The 18648-nt window shown below is 40.2% G+C and overlaps 1 protein-coding gene across 1 annotated transcript; it reads right to left on the bottom strand.

Moving 5' to 3' along the window:
• Positions 1-1878: 1878 nt before the first annotated feature.
• On the bottom strand, positions 1879-18037 carry npffr1l2 (neuropeptide FF receptor 1 like 2). Its single transcript, XM_035379280.1, has 4 exons — positions 17801-18037; positions 7556-7982; positions 3393-3492; positions 1879-2923 (listed from the first exon to the last, which is right to left on the bottom strand). Exons 2-4 carry the CDS (start codon positions 7962-7964, stop codon positions 1879-1881), a joined length of 1554 nt encoding a protein of 517 aa, XP_035235171.1. The 5' UTR covers positions 7965-7982; positions 17801-18037.
• Between the last annotated feature and the right edge of the window lie 611 nt (positions 18038-18648).

Here is an 18648-nt window from a genome sequence, read left to right as displayed (position 1 = left end):
GGGAGTGAACACTGCAGCTTCTTTAAAGATAACGAGGTAATCGTCAAAGTGCAGACAGAACACCCCAAAGAACACCCCACCTTATGTGAGAATGCTGTGCTCTTGTGTCACTGGGGAATGATTCCAAACAACAACTTCTGTGGACATTACTGCGAAATACGACACATTCAGGAAGGAAACAGTTTTGTTCATTATGGAAGTCTCGTTTTAGTCAATATGGGATAACCTGTTACAGGTTTTTAATATTATTTGAAGTCTACAATGTTTATAACATATTCTGTGTGGAAATCTTTTGAATTAAAAATTAAGTAAAAGATTTGAGCTACACTCTTTCTTCCTGTGTGCTCGTTTGATTATAAATGAAGAGCGTCTTTGTGAGGAGCATCTCTGTTAAAAAAGCGTGACACAAACAAAATTGATTATGATAGTTTGACCTGTCAATTTATAATTCACACCATGGGAAATGATAAAACTTTAACATGAAGTTCACAGAAAAAAATGGAATAACCATAAAACAATAAGAGAGAGATAAGTGTGTAATCATCACTGAAGATTCTCATGCAAATGACACATCATGATGGTATATTTCCACAATCCACTTGTTCACAAGCAGTTTGTGTGGGGAAAAAAAAAAAAAAAAACGGTGTTAGCAAAGCATCTCAGAAATTTCTCATCAAGAATCAGTGGTTTTATTGGGATGCTGAAGGTGTCTGAGGTCTTTTGGGCTTTTTTTCATGTATGATACTGATACAAGTCAAGTTCCAAGTTAAGATTTGTCGCATTTCCAAAGAAAATTTTGGCTAATTTGCACAATAATCGTTTTGGGCTGCCACGTGAAAAATCCCTTTTTTTCAAATGTAAAAAGTTAAAAATGAAACTTAAATGAACAGAAGGCGAAATAAACCGCAATTAAAGTGCATATCACGTAATTGAAACCCCATTTTGGCCTATTGTTGACACAGCAACGTCAGTACATCACTCACTTTTGAGAGTGGTTTTTCCATGACAATCTTTTAAGTTTGGAAAGTGCGCCCTGGAAGGGAAAAGGTTGGGAAACGCCTGTTCTGAAGTATACCCGGCTTATTTGTACGCTTGAGTTAATGTTAACATTCTACGCTGTCAATAGTACTACGGGGGTTTCATTTTTAGAAAGCCTGTACACGTGGGCAGTAATCTCTGCTACTTCAGCATTTTAATGTTCCTGATAGATATGCTCAATCAAAAAAGGCTTTTAGAACGAACTTCATTATGAACAGGTCTTGGTCTGTTGGGAGGTTGTATGCTTAGTCTTCCAGTTTTTTGGACATATTAGCATTGTATTATCTCTTGGCTTAATATTTTTCTACCAAACGAGGGAGTCAATTCCCATTTTCTTCCTTTTCAAACCTCTGATTTGATATTCAGTTATTCGTTTTTGGGAAAATTATTTCTAAATTTAACTTTTGAAACAAGGACGAAATTATGTCTGCATATCAAACACCAAAGCCTGGTGAGAGTTTTCCGTATCGCGAGAGGATCGATGCCGCAATGTTCTCAAATGCTGAAGAAGCCCCTCATTGCAGTGTCCCTCTCCCATCACTACGCCGAACATCTTTGGTATTATTGCGTATCATTTTTCTTTTTTAACATTTTTAGTGGGGTGTCGGTTTCTTAACAGTCAGACGTTCATGTGAAAACACAGAAACGAGCACTTGAGAATGTTTTGGTAGCAGACTGCAGTCAAGTGTCAGGTATTAATTTTGAAAAAACCTCTCTGTGAAACTTATAATAAAGTTTTTAGAATAAGGTGTATAACCCAGATCTGGTTACTTCTGAGCAACCCATGTTCTCTCACTCTCTCTCACACACACACACACACACACACACGATCGCATACCTTTACTGATCCCAGGCCTGGCAGACTCCCGATCCGCCCGGGGTGACCTTGTCAGTCTCGCACGTCTGAACCCCCATTTTGTTTGACACCCCTCTGATCCTCCCCCCTGCCGCACCCAAACCTTCCGTGTAGAGGGCGCTGCTCCCCACCTCCCCCATCCCCCTCCTCCACTCCATCTCTAGCCGAACCACCCCTGCCAGATCTCCGTCGGTATACACCCTGTTCCTCGCTCCGAAGATGAGCGGGTTTGAGTTCGCCCCCGTGTCCCTGGGTCCGCAGACCCTGGCCGGACCCCCGTCTAGGGCCCTTCCTTCCACCACCCTCGCCCCCCCACCATCTGTGCCCTTCCACAGGTGAAACTGGCAGCAGGAGCCCGAGTACGACTGGCAGACTGCCTGGAACCCTCTCTTGAAGTTCTCGTTGTAGTAGCCATAGATGACGGGGTTGACGGTGGAGTTAGAGAAGGCCAGCCAATGGGCGAAGGGGAACACGTAGCCGGTGAGGAGCTCCAGCTGCTCCGAGTCCAGCCCTCCGTAGTCCGTCAAAAGCATGAGGGTCCAGAGCGGCAGCCAGGACAGCATGAACAGCAGGGCCACCACAATCAGCATCTTTATCACCTTCACCTTCTTCTGGGACACCAGCGGCCTCCCTTCCTGGTGGCCACCGGGGGGCGCCGGATGCGGCGGCGCGGCGGCTCTGGGGTGCTCCCTGTCAGTCAGGATGGAGGTGGTGTACAGCTTGACCCCGATCCAGCCGTACATCAGGGTGATGAGGGTGAGCGGCGCCAGGTATATGTGGGCAAACAGGACGGTGGTGTAGACCTTGCGCATCTCCACCTGGGGCCAGTTCTCGTAGCAGGAGTACAGAGGGTAGGTGTGGTTGTAGTCCTCATTGTAGACCATGTAATGGTCTTTCACCTTGCTTACAGTCAGCATCACGGCTGAGGGACACATTATTATGAATGCCAGGACCCATATAAGAGCTATGGTTCCCTTGGCGACCAACAAAGTTAGCTTGGCTTTGAAAGGGTGAACAATGCAGCGAAACCTTTTGTCAGTTCATCGATTCATTGGTTGGTTAGTGAGTCGTTTGGTTGGTTGTGGGGGAGGGAAGGGAGAAAAGAACAGTGTGATAAGAAATGTTAAATGTTGTCATTTTCCTTTCAAATTCTCTGCTTTGCTGTGCAACTGGTTCAATAATTCTTTGAAATGCTTTATTCGTCTAGGCATCCATGGAACTCCAAATAATAAAAAAAAAACTCAACCTTTTGTGTTGGTACCAACACAACCTGCAAGGACCTGCAGGAGTGTTTTTTTTGTTTTACCAGCCATCTGAAAGTAATTTCAAATATGTACTTGGCCCAGGGCTGCAGCATTGTATGAATTTTTAAAACTGTTATCCTGTACTTCACTGGCATTAGCCATTGGCAAACAGCGGAATATGTAAGAGAAGCTTATCGAGATACCTATAGAGATACTGTATTCTGCTCCCCTTTCCACCACCTAAAAATGCTTACCGATCAACTGCAATGGCCACCAAAGTGAAGACCGAGGCTGACACAGACATCCCCTGAACCAGGCCACTCATCTTGCACACCACATTGGAGAACGGCCAACCTGTTGGGAAGGGTCATTATCAGTCAGCAGAAGCTTAGCTGCTGCCGCCATTTCTGCATTTCACGTACTTCTCTCGTAGCAAAAAAAAAATCCCAAAATGTTTTTTTTTGTTTTTTTTTTACTGCAAGACAGGAGTTGTGGGAGCATTTCTCTGTTTTTTTTGGTGATTCTTAACTTTTTTTTTTTTGCTTTTTGCTTTTTGGTTTTCTCTTCTCCCGGAAAGGGAGAATCTGCACAATATCGCGTCTCTTGAAAGCCGCGACTATGGGTGAGTGAAAAGGAATTTGAAAGACACTTCAGATGAAGGGCATGCCGCTTGCAGCACTTGCAGAGCTTATGGAGTAATTATGATGTTTGATTTAACTGGGTCGGGAAGGAGAGGCACGGTTTACAGCAGTCCTGCAGCAAATATGTATGATTCAGCGGGCTCTCTTTGACTCCTCTTGAATAGAATGCTTGGAAATTAAAGGGAATCAATGGAAATGCAGGTGAAGATGACACACAGGACACTGCGTTTCGGGAATGCTGAATTAGAAAAGTACAGGTTCAATCAAACTTCACTAAACGTCCTCTTGAAATCTCTGAAGGTGTAGCTTTCCTTCACTTGTGTATTTTTTTCCTTTTTTAAAATTTGGCATCTCCAATCCCACTCTAATTTGGAATGTCCAGTTAGCGCACATGTACAAGCGTACTCGTATATGACCCCTTCTGCTGGCTTGGGAGAGTCAAGGTGACACGCGATCCAGATGGACAACAGGAGTCACCTTATACCTGATACCTTAAATAGCTACAAATTCAGCAAGTTGGTCAGGGCACATCGGTCGGCTAGAAGGCTAATCGAGCGACAATACTGTGAATTGCAGAAGGAAAACATCTGGAACATATGGATCCAGATATGAGCACTTTAATTGTGAAAAATAACACAGACACATTTTAAAGCTTCTGCATCTTCCCTGAAGTCATATAACAGACATACAGTAGTACCAAACCAAAAGTCCTTATAATCTCCAACAGATGATTTCTTGCAGTCTCCAACAAACGATTTGTTTTTAATTGTCTATTTTGCAATCTTTGTATTAGTTGTAGTATATATATATATATTGCTGTGACTGTTTTGGTAGCCTATATCCAAATAAGGGCCAATTGTCTGCACCTCTTTGAAGCATGTGACCTGTGTTAAGTATTGGCTACGCCTGTTGGAGATTACAAGAACTTGTTCATTTTGTACTATGTGTCTTTTGGTCTGGTTCTGATGAAGACGCAGTAGCACTGAAACACATCACTCTTATTTTGCACCCATAAAGGGCTCGTATTGCATCCGTGTGCTCCTGACCCTTCCCTTTTGCAAACCTTAAATAGCTGCTTTGTTGAGAGGTTTACCAGAAAGGAGGTTACTAATGGGGCAGCAGGCATATTCAGTACTCAGAATCTCTTGGCAGATATTGAGATAGGGGATAGAGAAGCATTAGATAAATGACATACAAAAGGCAACTAAGGCAGGCTCTGGTGGCATATAACCAGGAAACTACAGGCCTGTCAGTTTAGATTGTATGACATGTACAGTTCTGGAATCTATCATTAGAGACAAGTTGGAATAATTTCTTGAAAATGACACCATCCAAAGGTATAGCCAACGTCATTTTTCACAGGGTATGGTCATGCCTAACATATAGCCTATTTTGGCTGTTTTTCACAAAGGTACCAAGTGGTTAGAAAGGGATTAACTACGTGAACTACAAGTGATTCTTAAGGTTGAGTTCTGTCAGTAGAACGTGGGACATAAATGGTAATTAGCAAATGTAAATTCCACACAGACGCAAGGAAGTATTTCTTCACACAGAAAGTAGTTGTACAGTGTGGAATGGCTTGCCTGGTTATGCAGTAGAGGCAGAAACTGGGGGTTTTCAAGACCAGGATCGATATGGTGCTCGATATGATCTAGTTTGTAGGTGTACGTTGAACACTAGGTACCCATTACTGGTAGGAAAAGGGGTGGAGCATTGTTGGGCTGAATGGCCTGTTCTCGTCGCTGTGTTGTGTTGTGCAGTGTGACCTGAGGTCAGTTGCGTGCTGCACCTGTCGGGCTACTGACCACAGTCAGCACTGACATACTAGCATCCGTTTGATTGATGGCAGACCTTTTGTCTTCTGGTGACTGTTTTGAGAACAGGAAGAGGCTGTGGAAGTAGTCAATTGCAAAGAGGTCATGGGGAGCAGAGGGTACATTTTCTTGGGAAATAATGAGTAGCATGTTCCATTACCTGCACCTAATATGGAAACATAAATACAACAGCGCAAGGAGTACATTTTTCAATTTAGAAAAATAATCCCGCTGCTGGATAAGCGGAAGAATGTCAGAGATTGATCATTGAGAGAGCCAGGACACCTGTATAATGGCTAACGCCAGATGTCACAAAGTCAGGTAACCTTGTACTTTTTGTGAAGTTATTCGAAACGACCCCCTCGCAGGGCCACTTCAAATGTGCCCCGATTGCTTAATGAAAGCTTATGAAACATTGATTGTTTCCCATTTAAAAAAAACAAAACAGTTTGCAAAACAGTTGGTGTGAAAGTCTAACAGTAGTTTATGTATCATGGACATCCCATAATTCATCCATGGCTTCCGTGTTGTAAATGGCCGGGAAATAATGACATTGCAAGTCCTTTTCCCGTGAACCCAATCGATTGTCTCTTTATTCTCGTCTCCCATTAACCAGAATATGGAGAAAACTGGAGGTTCTAACAAACAGGGAGACAATTTTGTTTTGAGTATGAACATCAGACCTCTGAACTGAATAATTTACTAATATTGATTTTCCTGTGGTATTTCTCATATTGTTTGTAAACCGCTAAACCCTTCCACAGTAGTTTAAACCCATCAGTTAGACATCTGAAAATTCATTATTTCATTAGTCAGATTCACAGAATAGATAAAACCAGGGCTGTAACTATAATGCGTATTGGGGGCCCAATATTCAGATATGCATTTATCAGACACATGTCTACAGATGTCATTCATTGTCATCTATCTATGCTGGGTTTTTTTTTTACCCTTCTAGACTCTGCGTTTGCAGTCAAAGAACTCTCCTCCTTCCTCCTAAATGTTCTAGAATTACTGGACATGTGTTCATAAACACTCAGATTCACCTAAAACATCAAAAAATGTATTTCATCAATATTTTTAAAAAAAATACTCTCTCAGTCTCCTGCCCCACCCCTCATCAAGTTTTCCCCCTCCAATGTTGAATACATGATTACATCCTTGTGAGAATATTTGGTCAGGGGTATATTAATTGCCTTGCCTGGCACCTAGCCTACTAAATTATTTTTTACCATCAGCTTGTTAAAAGTCAAATCAATTCAGATCTTGCCGATTTTGCAGAAGGGAGATGTGCTGTTGGAACCAGTGGCGAAATCCGGTATTCTTTGAAATGTAACTATTTCCAACAGTTGACAATAAAATAGATTGGTAGGCGTTGTACATTACACACAGCCATGACAATGAAACTGCTAAAGAAGTCAGATTTCACGAGGGGGCATTCTGTGCCTCCTGTTCTGGTAATAAACCTCAAAGCCTGTCTCTATGTGACCTCGAAGGTCTTGCGCAACACTCACTTTTTATGAAAAAGAAGCTCCAGCCGGGCTTCAGTTCTCTATTATGAAAACAGTACAGTGGTAGTCAACAGAGGGACAAATCAGAGAATAATCATTGCCCTGGTGATTTCAAAATGGACTAATAGCTTAATTAAGGAAAAGGGAGAGCTGCAACACAGAGTTTAATGGTTATTTTGCACGTTTAATGAACAGCGTGGGGCTAGGGTTTTGGCGTCCGCAGTGTCGTCCTCAGGATTTTGTTTCTGACTCTGAGGTCGCAATAATTGATTTCACTTTGGCTTGTATTTCACGAGACCACTCGAATTGTAAATCTACCATTAGCTATATGAATCTTACAGCCTTATGTACAGTGTGTATAGACTGTGTGCTCCACATAATCGGTTGTTGCCCGCAATATGTGAAGACCGGACAGCTACCTGTCAAAAGGCTGAAAAACAGAGAAAGCTACCTGTGATCAGGTTATCCACCAGCGTGGTGGGGATGCAGAAGATTCCCACCAGCAGGTCACTGACGGCCAGGTTGAGGATGAAGAGGTTGGTGACGGTGCGCATGCGCCGGTTTCGCAGGACGATGAGACACACCAGGCCATTTCCCATCATGCACAGCAGGAAGATGAAGAGGTAGGCCAGGATGAAGCTGGACGCTACCGGCAGAGAGTGCTGGTAGTAGGGGAAGTAGGTGACGCCCCTGGTGATGTTGCCGGTCATGACATTGCAGTCGGTGACGTTGCCGGTGGCGTTGCCCTGGCAATAGCTGCAGTTGGCATTCGGCGGGAGGTTTGCTTTGAAGGTGGGATCACTCGGCTCCTCCCACTCTTCTTCCATGATTGCCCTCCACTCAAGGACCCCCTTTGACATGGAAGAGAGAGCAGTGTCCTGAAGGCACACACACACACACATGCACACACACATAGATTACAAAACTTTTAAAAATGCGAGGTCCATGATACACGTACTGGTCATGTTCTAACTGCCGGTCAGTTTAGGGTGATTGCTTCTATTGTGGTTGCAACCCTCATCTTTCTTACAGTCAGCAACTAAGACTTCCATGACTTCCGTCATGGCCAAATTTCTTTCATTTTGTATTTGTTCACCAGAGGAATGATTCACCCATACAGAATATGAACACGTCACCTGGCTTCCTGAATAATCAAGCTGTTGCTATTTCTGGGTATACTTTATACAGTTTTCCCATACAACCATGTGACCAGCATTTGATCTGGTCTGGGATGGAATTTTCATACTGTGACTGTAATATGACAGATCTTTATGATAGTCTCACTCTAATCTATTCCCCATACCTTATTTTTTTACATCTTGTTTTTACCACACAAGCGGGAAGACAATTTTTCACCTATATGTGTGGACTCCAGGTACAGCCTGCACTAGTGGTTCCTGTTCCTGGAGATCTTCTGTCCTGTAGGTTTTCACTCAAACCCTAACAAAGCACGCTTCATTCAACCGCTACAGATGTCTTTGAGATGCTAATTAGTTGAATCAGGTTTGCCAAATTCGGATTGAACTGAAAACCTACTAGATGGTAGATCTCCTGGAACAGGACTGGGAAACCACTAAACCACATAAACATTGATAAAATATTTTTTGTTTTCTGCAAACGATTGTCAAGAGCAAAATATAGTTCTCAAGAAATTATCATTTCTCATTCATTTCTTGTGGATAAAAATACTCAGCCAAGATTAATTTTATTAATTTGCTTGGATTGTAACAACAACAATTAGTGAGGATTTGATATTTGGATTCATAAAATGTTCTTTTGGCCCAACCTAAGAACCTCTGCAGTTTGGAGTCCACCATTTATTTTTTCTAGTTTTTGACTAATTTTTCAAATTTCAAAAATTTAGTTTAGATGCATGCTACTACTTCAGTATGAAAGAGGCACTTAAGTTCTGGGAGGGTGCCTAGAAACTTATTGAGAATGCTTAGGTGAAGTCATGACAAACCTTTGAATTTTCCAGACTGAAGACCGGCACTTAAAGCTTATGAAAGCATCGCTCCAATAGATTTTCTGATACATCACTTCTATATGCAGTTTTTTATTATTCTAACTCATTCTAGTGAATAGGCTACTCTCAACAGAAATCGGTTATTTGAAATTACATTGGCAGTTTTCACTTCAAAGAGTCAATCAATAGTCAATCACTTCACTGAACCCTTTATCCTTAAGCTATTGAAAAATGTAGATATGAAGTACTATTCGTTGGTGTGTTCAACAGTTTCCATGACCATGTTGAATTCTCTTTATATTATTTATTCTGCTTGCCTGTTCTGCTGAGTACCTTGGTCTTGCTCCTCTTCTCACCTATTCACTGAATGTCCTGAACACCTGGCCTCGGGACAAATATCAACCTTTATATTTCAAATTTTATTTTCATGGAGACATTTTTGCAAAGGAAGATAAGAACTTAAAGATAATGGAAGGAACAACTAGACCTGGACCCCCATAAAACACCAGCAAGAGGGTTTTTAAAAAATAATAATGTGGGCCTCTTATCAGTATCCACTGCTATTGGCGAATAAACCTTGATGCAGATTGAAGATTATGGCCAATACAATGATACAACGCACGTTCCAGAGAGGCCATATATTTCATGTGCCACTCCTACTAAAAAATAAATGAAAATGTTATGCTCAAAAAGGTGCCTAATCATAATTATCCTGTTTTATTAATTTTTTTTTTATTGGGATGGCAGGTATGCCATCTGCCAAGTTACGTCTTACCTATACAGCATCCAGAGTTTGGCACTTTTCGGGGTTTCCTACAGAAATAACTACAATGACCACAGACTCTCAGCCTTTAAGAACATTAACTTCTGTACCTTCTGACCTCATGTAAACAGACAGAATTCACAAACAGCTTCACACATCCACACAATAAAGCCTCAAACTTCGGTTATTTTGCATTTTATCTTTTTCCTGCTGATTACATCATCACAAATGCCCCAGTACCACTATCAAGAATTCTCTCCGTTGGACATTTAGCTTCATCTACCACTAACATTTCAGCTTGAATTTAGCCAATTGCAGGACACCTAATACACAGGTAAACTCACAAGGAACGCTAAAAAAGGGACCTAAACAAGCTGGTAATCTGAAAACCGCCATTGCCAATGCTCCCTATGTCCAGCAATTCTCACCCTCCCAGGGTTAACACTGCCCTCTATCAGCCATGACTTTACGTCAAGAGTGTCTGATGCAAATGCTTTCATGTGGAAAATCCGATTAGCCAGACCCAAGATGTGACAATTACCTTTCTTCAGTCCCATATGTTTTTTCCTTAGGAGCCCATGCACTTACACTCTACCTAATTGTAACATTTTCTTGATGAGAGCAGCTGCTAGATGAAGTGTAATGTAACAGACCCCCCTCCCCCCCAACCTATTTCTGAAGTTTGATGCAAAGGAAATGCATCATAGTTATTGTGCTATATAAAGGTAGGTCCATGAGTCATCATAGATCTTTTTAATGCGAATGCAAAATAAGTGGTTTGCTTTCACCAGAAGAGGGAAAAGGGCATAGTGATGTTTTATTTTACAAAAGCATTTGATTTGCAACATGAAACTTAATGGAAACAGTTCTTTTTTGTTAAAGGTTTATAGATTAAAAAGGTAAAATATGATAGACAGTTGAACCAAATGCAATCAATACACTGTAATAAAGCTTTTCAAAGTTTGGCAACAAGTTCATCTGAGAGGAACTATTTATGTTGTAAGGCTATCCTCACATGAACTGGGTCGTTCCACTTGAGCTTGTGATGAATCTGGTTGGCAAGAAGCAGGATCCACAGGCCTACTTGTGTTTCCAAGGACACAACCAAAGTCCTCCTCTTGTGGTTCACACTGTGGACCAAAGAGCTTGACTCTTTAGGTTAGTATGATGGCAGTGGGTGATCCACATGCATATTGACTTGACACTGACCCACTTTTATCGTATTTTTGTCTGATACTCTTGGGGTGTCTCAAGTCCCGAACCATCACCCTTTGTTTAAGAATGAATTCCTTGAGAGTATGTCGTGAACTCTCTGCACCAGCTGGTGTTTAGCCACTTGGTGTTTGGCTCGTCCATGGACGGTGATCACACCAAAATGTCCGCAGTGACGCACACCACATGCTCTAGACCACCCAGGATCTGGTCCATGGTGTGTTGGAACTTAGCTGGTGCGAAATCCTATAGGCTAGGCAATGAAACCTGTACAGCCCCTTGTGGGTATCTCTGGATCTGACTGAAGCTGTTGGTATGCAAAGGACAGGTCGAGCTTACTGAAGACTGTTCCACCAGCCAAGGTGGCAAACAGATCCTCTGTACTTGGAGGTGGGATAGTGAACTGGAAGAATGCAGGTATTGTAGTCGCCACATAATTTTACTGTTTTGTCTCTTAGGCATGACCACGGTTGGCGAAGCCCAGTTGCTTCTCCACCGTGGAAATAATGTTGTTCTCCTCCAAACAAGCTGTCTCTTTCTCCACTGCTTCTTTCAGAGCATAGTGAACTGACCTCAGCTTGTGAAATATCAGCTGGGTCCACTCCTTCACTCTTACTTTGGCTTTGAAGTCCCGGATCTACCCAAATATCCCTCTGCAAACGCAGCTTTATGCTTCTCCAGCATGGCTGTACGTGAAGAATGACTTCCAGGCAACTCCTTTGCCAGGGTGAAGATTTCTCCTCGGTTCAGTTTGATCTCGCTGAGCCCAGTTGCACTGAAACAAAGCTGCCTTCTCACCCTAATGCTCAGCGGAAGACTGCATTCCTGTCCTCCATACCTGACTGGTACTTGTATTTCCCCCAACCGCTCTTGTCACTTTTGCACCCTGCCAAATCTGATGTCAGTTCCTCTGCATCCCAGTGGTATGATCTCATTGTGACTTCAAGCAGTGTGATATAGCACTGGTCTCTGAAAACATGACTCCAATGACAGCAAATTTACTCCCTTTTCTTTTTAAAGGAAAAGGAAGTATCTGAGTAGACTCAGTCCTACGGGTACCACTGTACTTTGTTTCAGGCACGATTGCAACCACTGAATTGTAAAAAGCTGATAATTGTTCTTACTGTCTATTGTATGATAATTTTTCTGCTTAAGGCCACATTGGGTCAGAAAGATTTATGCACGCCATGAATATATCTCATAGTCACATGGTGTTTAATCAGTCGAATCAACTAATGGTTTATTTAATTTGTTGATGGTAGCATTGCATTACAATCAGACACTCTTATCCAGAGCCATGCACAGAAGTGGAGAACATCAGTGTAATCAGATGACAAATAATTCCCTTTGAAAGAGCGTATTTTTTAATTAATCAAATTATAGATGGGTAACATTAGTATTGATTTATTTTATGGTATTTTATACAATGTGGAATAACTTAAGCGCATGTTTCAATAACCTGAATTGATCAAGAAACTGATTGCAGCAAAAATGTGTGTATGTGGTGGGGGGGTTGGGTGGCTTGTGGTATATTGATTTCAGCAAATTGCTTTTTAATATCTAGCCATCTTCAAAAAGTAATAGATATCTTGGCAGTAGTCATAACAACAATTAGACTTCAAAGTAAATACAAGTGTGGTTGAGTGTATGAATAAAAATTCTTGCTTTTAACATTTGGTCAAAGCATAAATGTAGATTGAATCCTGACCATTCTGTTTGAATCAGTACTTAAAATTAAATTATCTAAAAGCTTTTATTTTAGATAAAAAGACATTGCCTTCGCGCTTAATAAGAGTGTCTGAGCAGTTGCCCTTGGTAACCAGAAGCAGACTAATTAACAGTCCTCTAGCAGTATTGGGGTTGCCAATGTTGGTTTTTAATGGTTTTCTGTCGTAATATATTCATAAAGACTGCATTGCTCAAAAATAATGGGCCTCAGAAGCTGTGTCTTCATTCCCTTCAGGTTCGTAAGCTTTTCCGAGATTTCTGAATGAAAAAAGACGACCAGGAGATTGTACAAGAGTAGGCCACGCCCCCATGATGGGGGAAAACAATGCGTTGTGCTCTATAGAGTATTAGTATTAGGAGTCAATGGATTATCAAGATAATAAAAATGCTGAAAGGTTGTTGTGTGGTGGGCTGAACAAATAACAAAGCCAAGAACCCCATTAAAAGTTGTATGTCATCACGTGCAAAACGACCGAGCCAATGAGGAGAAAAAAATGGATTTAGGCCATTAGACGTTTGGGGAAAGCCAGAAAACTCTGGGATCCTGAATCAAACCACTTCCATATTCGTAGTAAATTAGTCATTTTGCAACTGCTAAGTACTTAAACCTTTCATTTGCTGTAAGAGGATATGTCAGAAATGGTCATTTGCATGTTTGTTTAATTTGTTTTTTTTTAGGTGATAAGACATGTAACTGCATAGCGCGCAGTGTTACATATTACATCCTGAAAAAACCATGTTAGCTAGCTACTGTTAAGATAACAGCTGCTTTTAACAATTCTGCTTTTGACTAGTCTAACATTATGATAGATAGTTTATAGTTAAAAGCAGTTAAGTCAACATTAGTTAAAAACAGCTATCATAATAAAGTTAGTTAAAAGAAGCTAAGTTATCGTAATAGCACAAATTACTCTTTCTGACACAGCCTCTAACAGTTAATGAAAGTTACTAGTACTTACCGGTGACAAAATGGCTAACGTTACTACAAATATAGACATGCCTTGACTCAGGATCCCACAGTTTTCTACTTACCCCTAACATCTAATCTTCTTATTCTTCTTCCTCTTCTTTGAGTTTTATTGCGATTGGAAAACAACTTTTATGAGCATCCCGACTGGAAAGGAGAGTGGATCAGGATTCTAACAGAATAATTTTTAAAAATACAAAAAAAGATCCTGTTTATTAACCCTGTGTTTCTTAAGTTCTGAAATATAGAAGAATAACATTAATTTATTTGTAGCACTTCTCTCAAATCATAATCTGTCCCCCTATTTTCCAGATTCTTAATCAAGATTTCTCTCTCTAAATGATATTTTAGGAAAGATAACATAGCATGCTCAACAGTCTCTTCTTGAAGGCAGTAATCACAACTCCCGCTGTTGTGTTTGCTTATTAGATGAAGAGTGTGCTACTTAAGCCCATATGTCCCACTCTCGTTCTGGTTATGAATGTCTCCTCTCTTCTACTCCTTCCTGCTTACATCATCATTCCCACGCTTTCTTGAATCTTTAAAAAAAATGTTGCCCTGTTCTTTCAGTGTTCCATTGGTTTTGCCATCATTTCCGCATTTCACTTTCAATCAAACTCTTCATTTCCGCCATACTAAAATTTACATTCAAATCTACATTCTCACGCTGTGTTGCTTTTGTAGCACAACCTCTTTGCCTTCAACTCCCACATGTGCTGGAAGCCATTAGAAATAAGCAACCTCATCATTTGAATTCTATATAGTGTCTGCAAGATTCTAACATAATGTTTTTTCTACATTCTGAATATCTATACCTGAGGCTCATCACCACTGAACTGGAATCAGAACATACCACCACCGTCAGTGGCCTTACTTCCTCTACCCTCTGCAAAGTCAGTAAAATGGCAGTCATCTCCCCCGTATACATAAACAGATTATCACTTAATCTTTTCATTTGTGATACTTTAAATTCTGGGACAACAATTGATACTCCCACTCTATTACTGCTGGCTTTTGATGCATCCAAAGAAATTCAGACAAAACCATAAGAATTATTTCCTATGTAAGAGTTAACTAAATTTGCGCTAAAATTCGAATCTCTATTTTTCCCTGGTATTCTTTACAGAAGTTCAAAATCAGCCACAATCTCATGGAGAAACCATGGAGGAACTGTCGGATAAGGAACTATTGGGTTAACTTTCTTCGCTCTGATCTCTATTTCTCCGGTTGTTTGTTCAATAATCCACCCAAAGCTCCATCTTTCTTCTTTCTTTCTCCCAGCAAGACTCTGCTCTTTGTTGGATGTTGATCACTGTCCCTCACGTCTAATGGCCTGAATCCTCTTTTATATCCTCATTGGCTCGTTCTTTGGAAGCACAGAACTTCAGATCAGGGTTCTTGTTTTTTATACAGCCCACCGCCACACGACATTTTGGCGTTTTTATCATCTTGATAATCCACCGACTGCTAATAATAAGTATATGGAGGACAACAGATTGTTTCCCCCCCATCCTGGGCGTGGCCTTCGTTGTGTGTCGCGTTGTTCACTGTCTCTATGGGAGAAATTAATGGCGGTTTCCTGATCCCTTCAAAATAATGCATGCCTTATGACATTTGGGCGTTTGTTTGTATATGCAAAATTAATGCTTTTGACAAATTTTCTTAATATAATAAAATTCGATGTAATTTTAAAAAGAAATTGCTACCCGTTAGTGTCATAAATTATGCATTTTTAAAATTTTGGACAGTTGCTATTTATCGCTGTAAATATTTTTATTGTTATTGCTGCTGTTCTAGTTAATCATTTCCTTATGTTATTTGAGTACTTTCTTTAAATTTCTTTGCTGGCTAACTGTAGCTATGACTACCTTGAAAAGCTTTACACTGCACCCACTGTTTGCAAAATAATTATTTCAGAATTCAGAAAGGAATTCAGTGGATCATTTCAGAGAAATGTATAGGCCTACTGATCTCAAATCTTACAAGTTTTGAACGCCCGTTTAAATCACAGACTAGCCAGAATCGTCCCAAGTGCCGATATCCGTTCATTTTCTCCAGAGAAATTCTCAATTGATCCGGAAATCCATATATGGGTGAAGGGTTTTTTTTTTTTTGCTCTGTGTTACGTCAGACTTCCAAGGGCCATAATTGACCTTTTGTTGTTTATTTTCAACGGTTCTGTGATTCAGCAGCAAAAATGAACAGCAAACACAAGGATATTAGTTTGTAATGAATGCAACTCGTTTTCCTTTGTAGCTTCTGATTGTGTCGTCTCAAACAGCATACAACATGGTACATTGTCTTAATAGCTGCATTTTCGTCTTTGTTTTGTTATCTCCGTAAAGCACTGTTCTACTTTACATATGTACTGTGCTTTACATATAACAAAGTGTATTATTAATTTGTTATTACTGCATTGTAATAGAATTCTGCACAGTCCTATTATTTCAGTTTTTTTTATTGTCTTGCTACTTGCAATAATGAACGCTGTGTGCAGGACATCTTTGCAGATTAATAATGTCTGTACATGTTCAGAATTAGACAGCTTTATTTGTTGACAGAATTCTTGATCATAATATGCCATTTTTTAAATGAAATTTGCCAATTATTGGGCTATGTGTTAATAATTTTGTTCATGCGAATCTGTGTGTGGTTGTGTGTGTATGAAAAGTTTTCATGTTAAAATACTGGGACACAAAACCGTATTCTTGATTTGGACAAAGTGGAATTTTCATGTAGCAAATGAAACGTTAATGACTCGTATGGGGTACTTGGATTCTTGAGGTTTATTTACACCAATAGTCTGGTGCCCCTTAGCGAGCAAATCGTGTATCGTTACAGTAAAAAAAAAAAAAAAAAAAAGATTACCTGAGAAATTGATTATTTTGGTATGATATGAAACTTATATCTATAATAATAATAATAGTAATAATTACAACAATTTTATTGGTGATACAATTAAGATTTACATTCTTTACATGGTGTACAGGAGTGTATCATCAGGTATCGATAAATAACACGGATATCAAAGTGGTCTGATAGACAAAGCAGACTGATTTGTTGACAAATGCATTTTCCGTCGCAAAATTTTAATTTATGATGCTCATTCTTTGCCAATTTCTTGAAAGCCATATTTCAGGGAAAGGTATTTCGTTAAAAAAAGTCCGCGGCACTTTCCGAACGCGTAACACAACCTCTGGTTCTAATCAGGAGTAGGGGGAAAAATGTATTTTACTTTTACTGCTGAAGGGTTTGCAACTACTGGCGTTCAAATAGAACGGCGTTACTATCCTGACACAATAACTGCGAAACACATTTGGTGAATACTCCCGTGAATCACGTATTAGCGCAGATGCCGCGTCAGATGCTGTACGCTTTCTTACTGTAAAACTAGGACTAAGGAGAGACAGTTGAAATCACAGTACTTTGAGAAGAACGACAACAATCGGTGCAGAGGGTAAGCACAGACTGACCACTTTCCACGAACTGGGCGCAAAACCCGAGACTTTATAGTGTTTCATACCTTGCCTTTTCAGGCACTAACAAATCTTGAAAATTACATATTTTTAATTGTATGGAAACCATTTTAAGCCAAGGGACTTTCCAACTTTGAGATACTCACTCCGCTACAGGTACATCAAAGTTCAAAGAAACTTAAACCAAGGAATCGATACATTTTGTGTGTTTGTGTGTATGTGTTTTGCAAGCAACATCTGTGCACGAGGAAGTAGAACGCAAAAATACTTTTAAAATTAAAAAGTGATTGTAAGCTTTTTAGTCCTCTTTTACAGTTCCCCCGATGACAACGAAAACGCCGAGACGTAGGCTACTGTCATGGCCTCGTGACAGTAGACATTCAGTCGTAAATTAACAGACTAAAACATAAAATGAACACTGATAATCTTGACTCAGAAAATTAACGGATGCGATACATTTCCACGTGTCTTACCTGGTTTTACGGATGAATGGGTCTCAAATACAAAATATAAGTATTAAAGGTATCTTCCAGCTTGTAGAATCTATATATTTTTTCATAGAAAAGGTGGCGTCAAACACTCACTCAGAGCAGCTTGAGACATTTGACGAAAGACAGGTGGACTTCCTTGCGTGGCAACCGGGATCGTCTTCGCATCAATTTAAATTATTTAGCCATCACGTGTGTTCTTGCGGCGTTGTTCAATTTATGTTTTTGTCCTTTCCTTCTTTTCCTACTCCGGTCCAAATCATCGATGTGCGTTTTGCACCGGTTATATAATGACACGTCCAAACCCCTCCCTATCGAAATATTTTCTTCTCTGAAAAGCGTTTTCAAAAAAACTAGTCACTCAGCATGTGGCAATAAAATGGCAATAATATTCATTCATTCATTCATTCGTTCATTCGTTCATTCATTCATTCATTCACGTATTTGTTTGTCTGTTTGTTTGTTTGTTTGTAAAAAAAAAAAAAAAATCCTAATGAGCCCACGTTTGGCTATTGTTGTTTACTATTGTTTGAGATTCATATGGAAGTTACAATGCACATGCTATGATTCCTAATAGTTGACTTACTTTAAATGTATGAACATCTAGACGTTATGCTACCACTTCAATAGTGGCGAGTTCCACCTTTACTGATGTCACCAGCTGCAGGCCAACATGCACATGGAAGAAGATGATCAGAAGAACATTTTTTAATTACAATGACAGGTGCTGTGACAAGTAAACTGGGTCGTCAAAATCTGTTCACAGGCTACCTGGCTTAAGCATTATCTCAGTCTCATGAGACTATATAATACTTAACATCAAAAAATGGAAAAATGCCAGGTTATCCAAAAAGTAAAAGTAACCATACCACAAACCACAACCTTAGTTCCTAAACATAACCCAAACCCTGCCTTAACCCTACGCCTAATCATATTTCTGAACT

Source organism: Anguilla anguilla, chromosome 10 (genome assembly GCF_013347855.1).
Source record: "Anguilla anguilla isolate fAngAng1 chromosome 10, fAngAng1.pri, whole genome shotgun sequence".
Lineage (NCBI taxonomy): Eukaryota > Metazoa > Chordata > Actinopteri > Anguilliformes > Anguillidae > Anguilla > Anguilla anguilla.
The sequence above is the reverse complement of the archived record's forward strand: the minus strand, read 5'-3'. Positions and strand labels throughout refer to the sequence as shown.

Excerpts from the sequence above, each read along its gene's own strand:
- npffr1l2 (XM_035379280.1), bottom strand. The coding sequence starts at position 7,964 with ATGTCAAAGGGGGTCCTTGAGTGGAGGGCAATCATGGAAGAAGAGTGG. Across the intron at positions 3,493-7,555 it reads GGTGGATAACCTGATCACAG|GTTGGCCGTTCTCCAATGTG; the intron begins GTAGCTTTCTCT and ends CCTTCCCAACAG. Across the intron at positions 2,924-3,392 it reads GTGGCCATTGCAGTTGATCG|GTTTCGCTGCATTGTTCACC; the intron begins GTAAGCATTTTT and ends AACTGACAAAAG.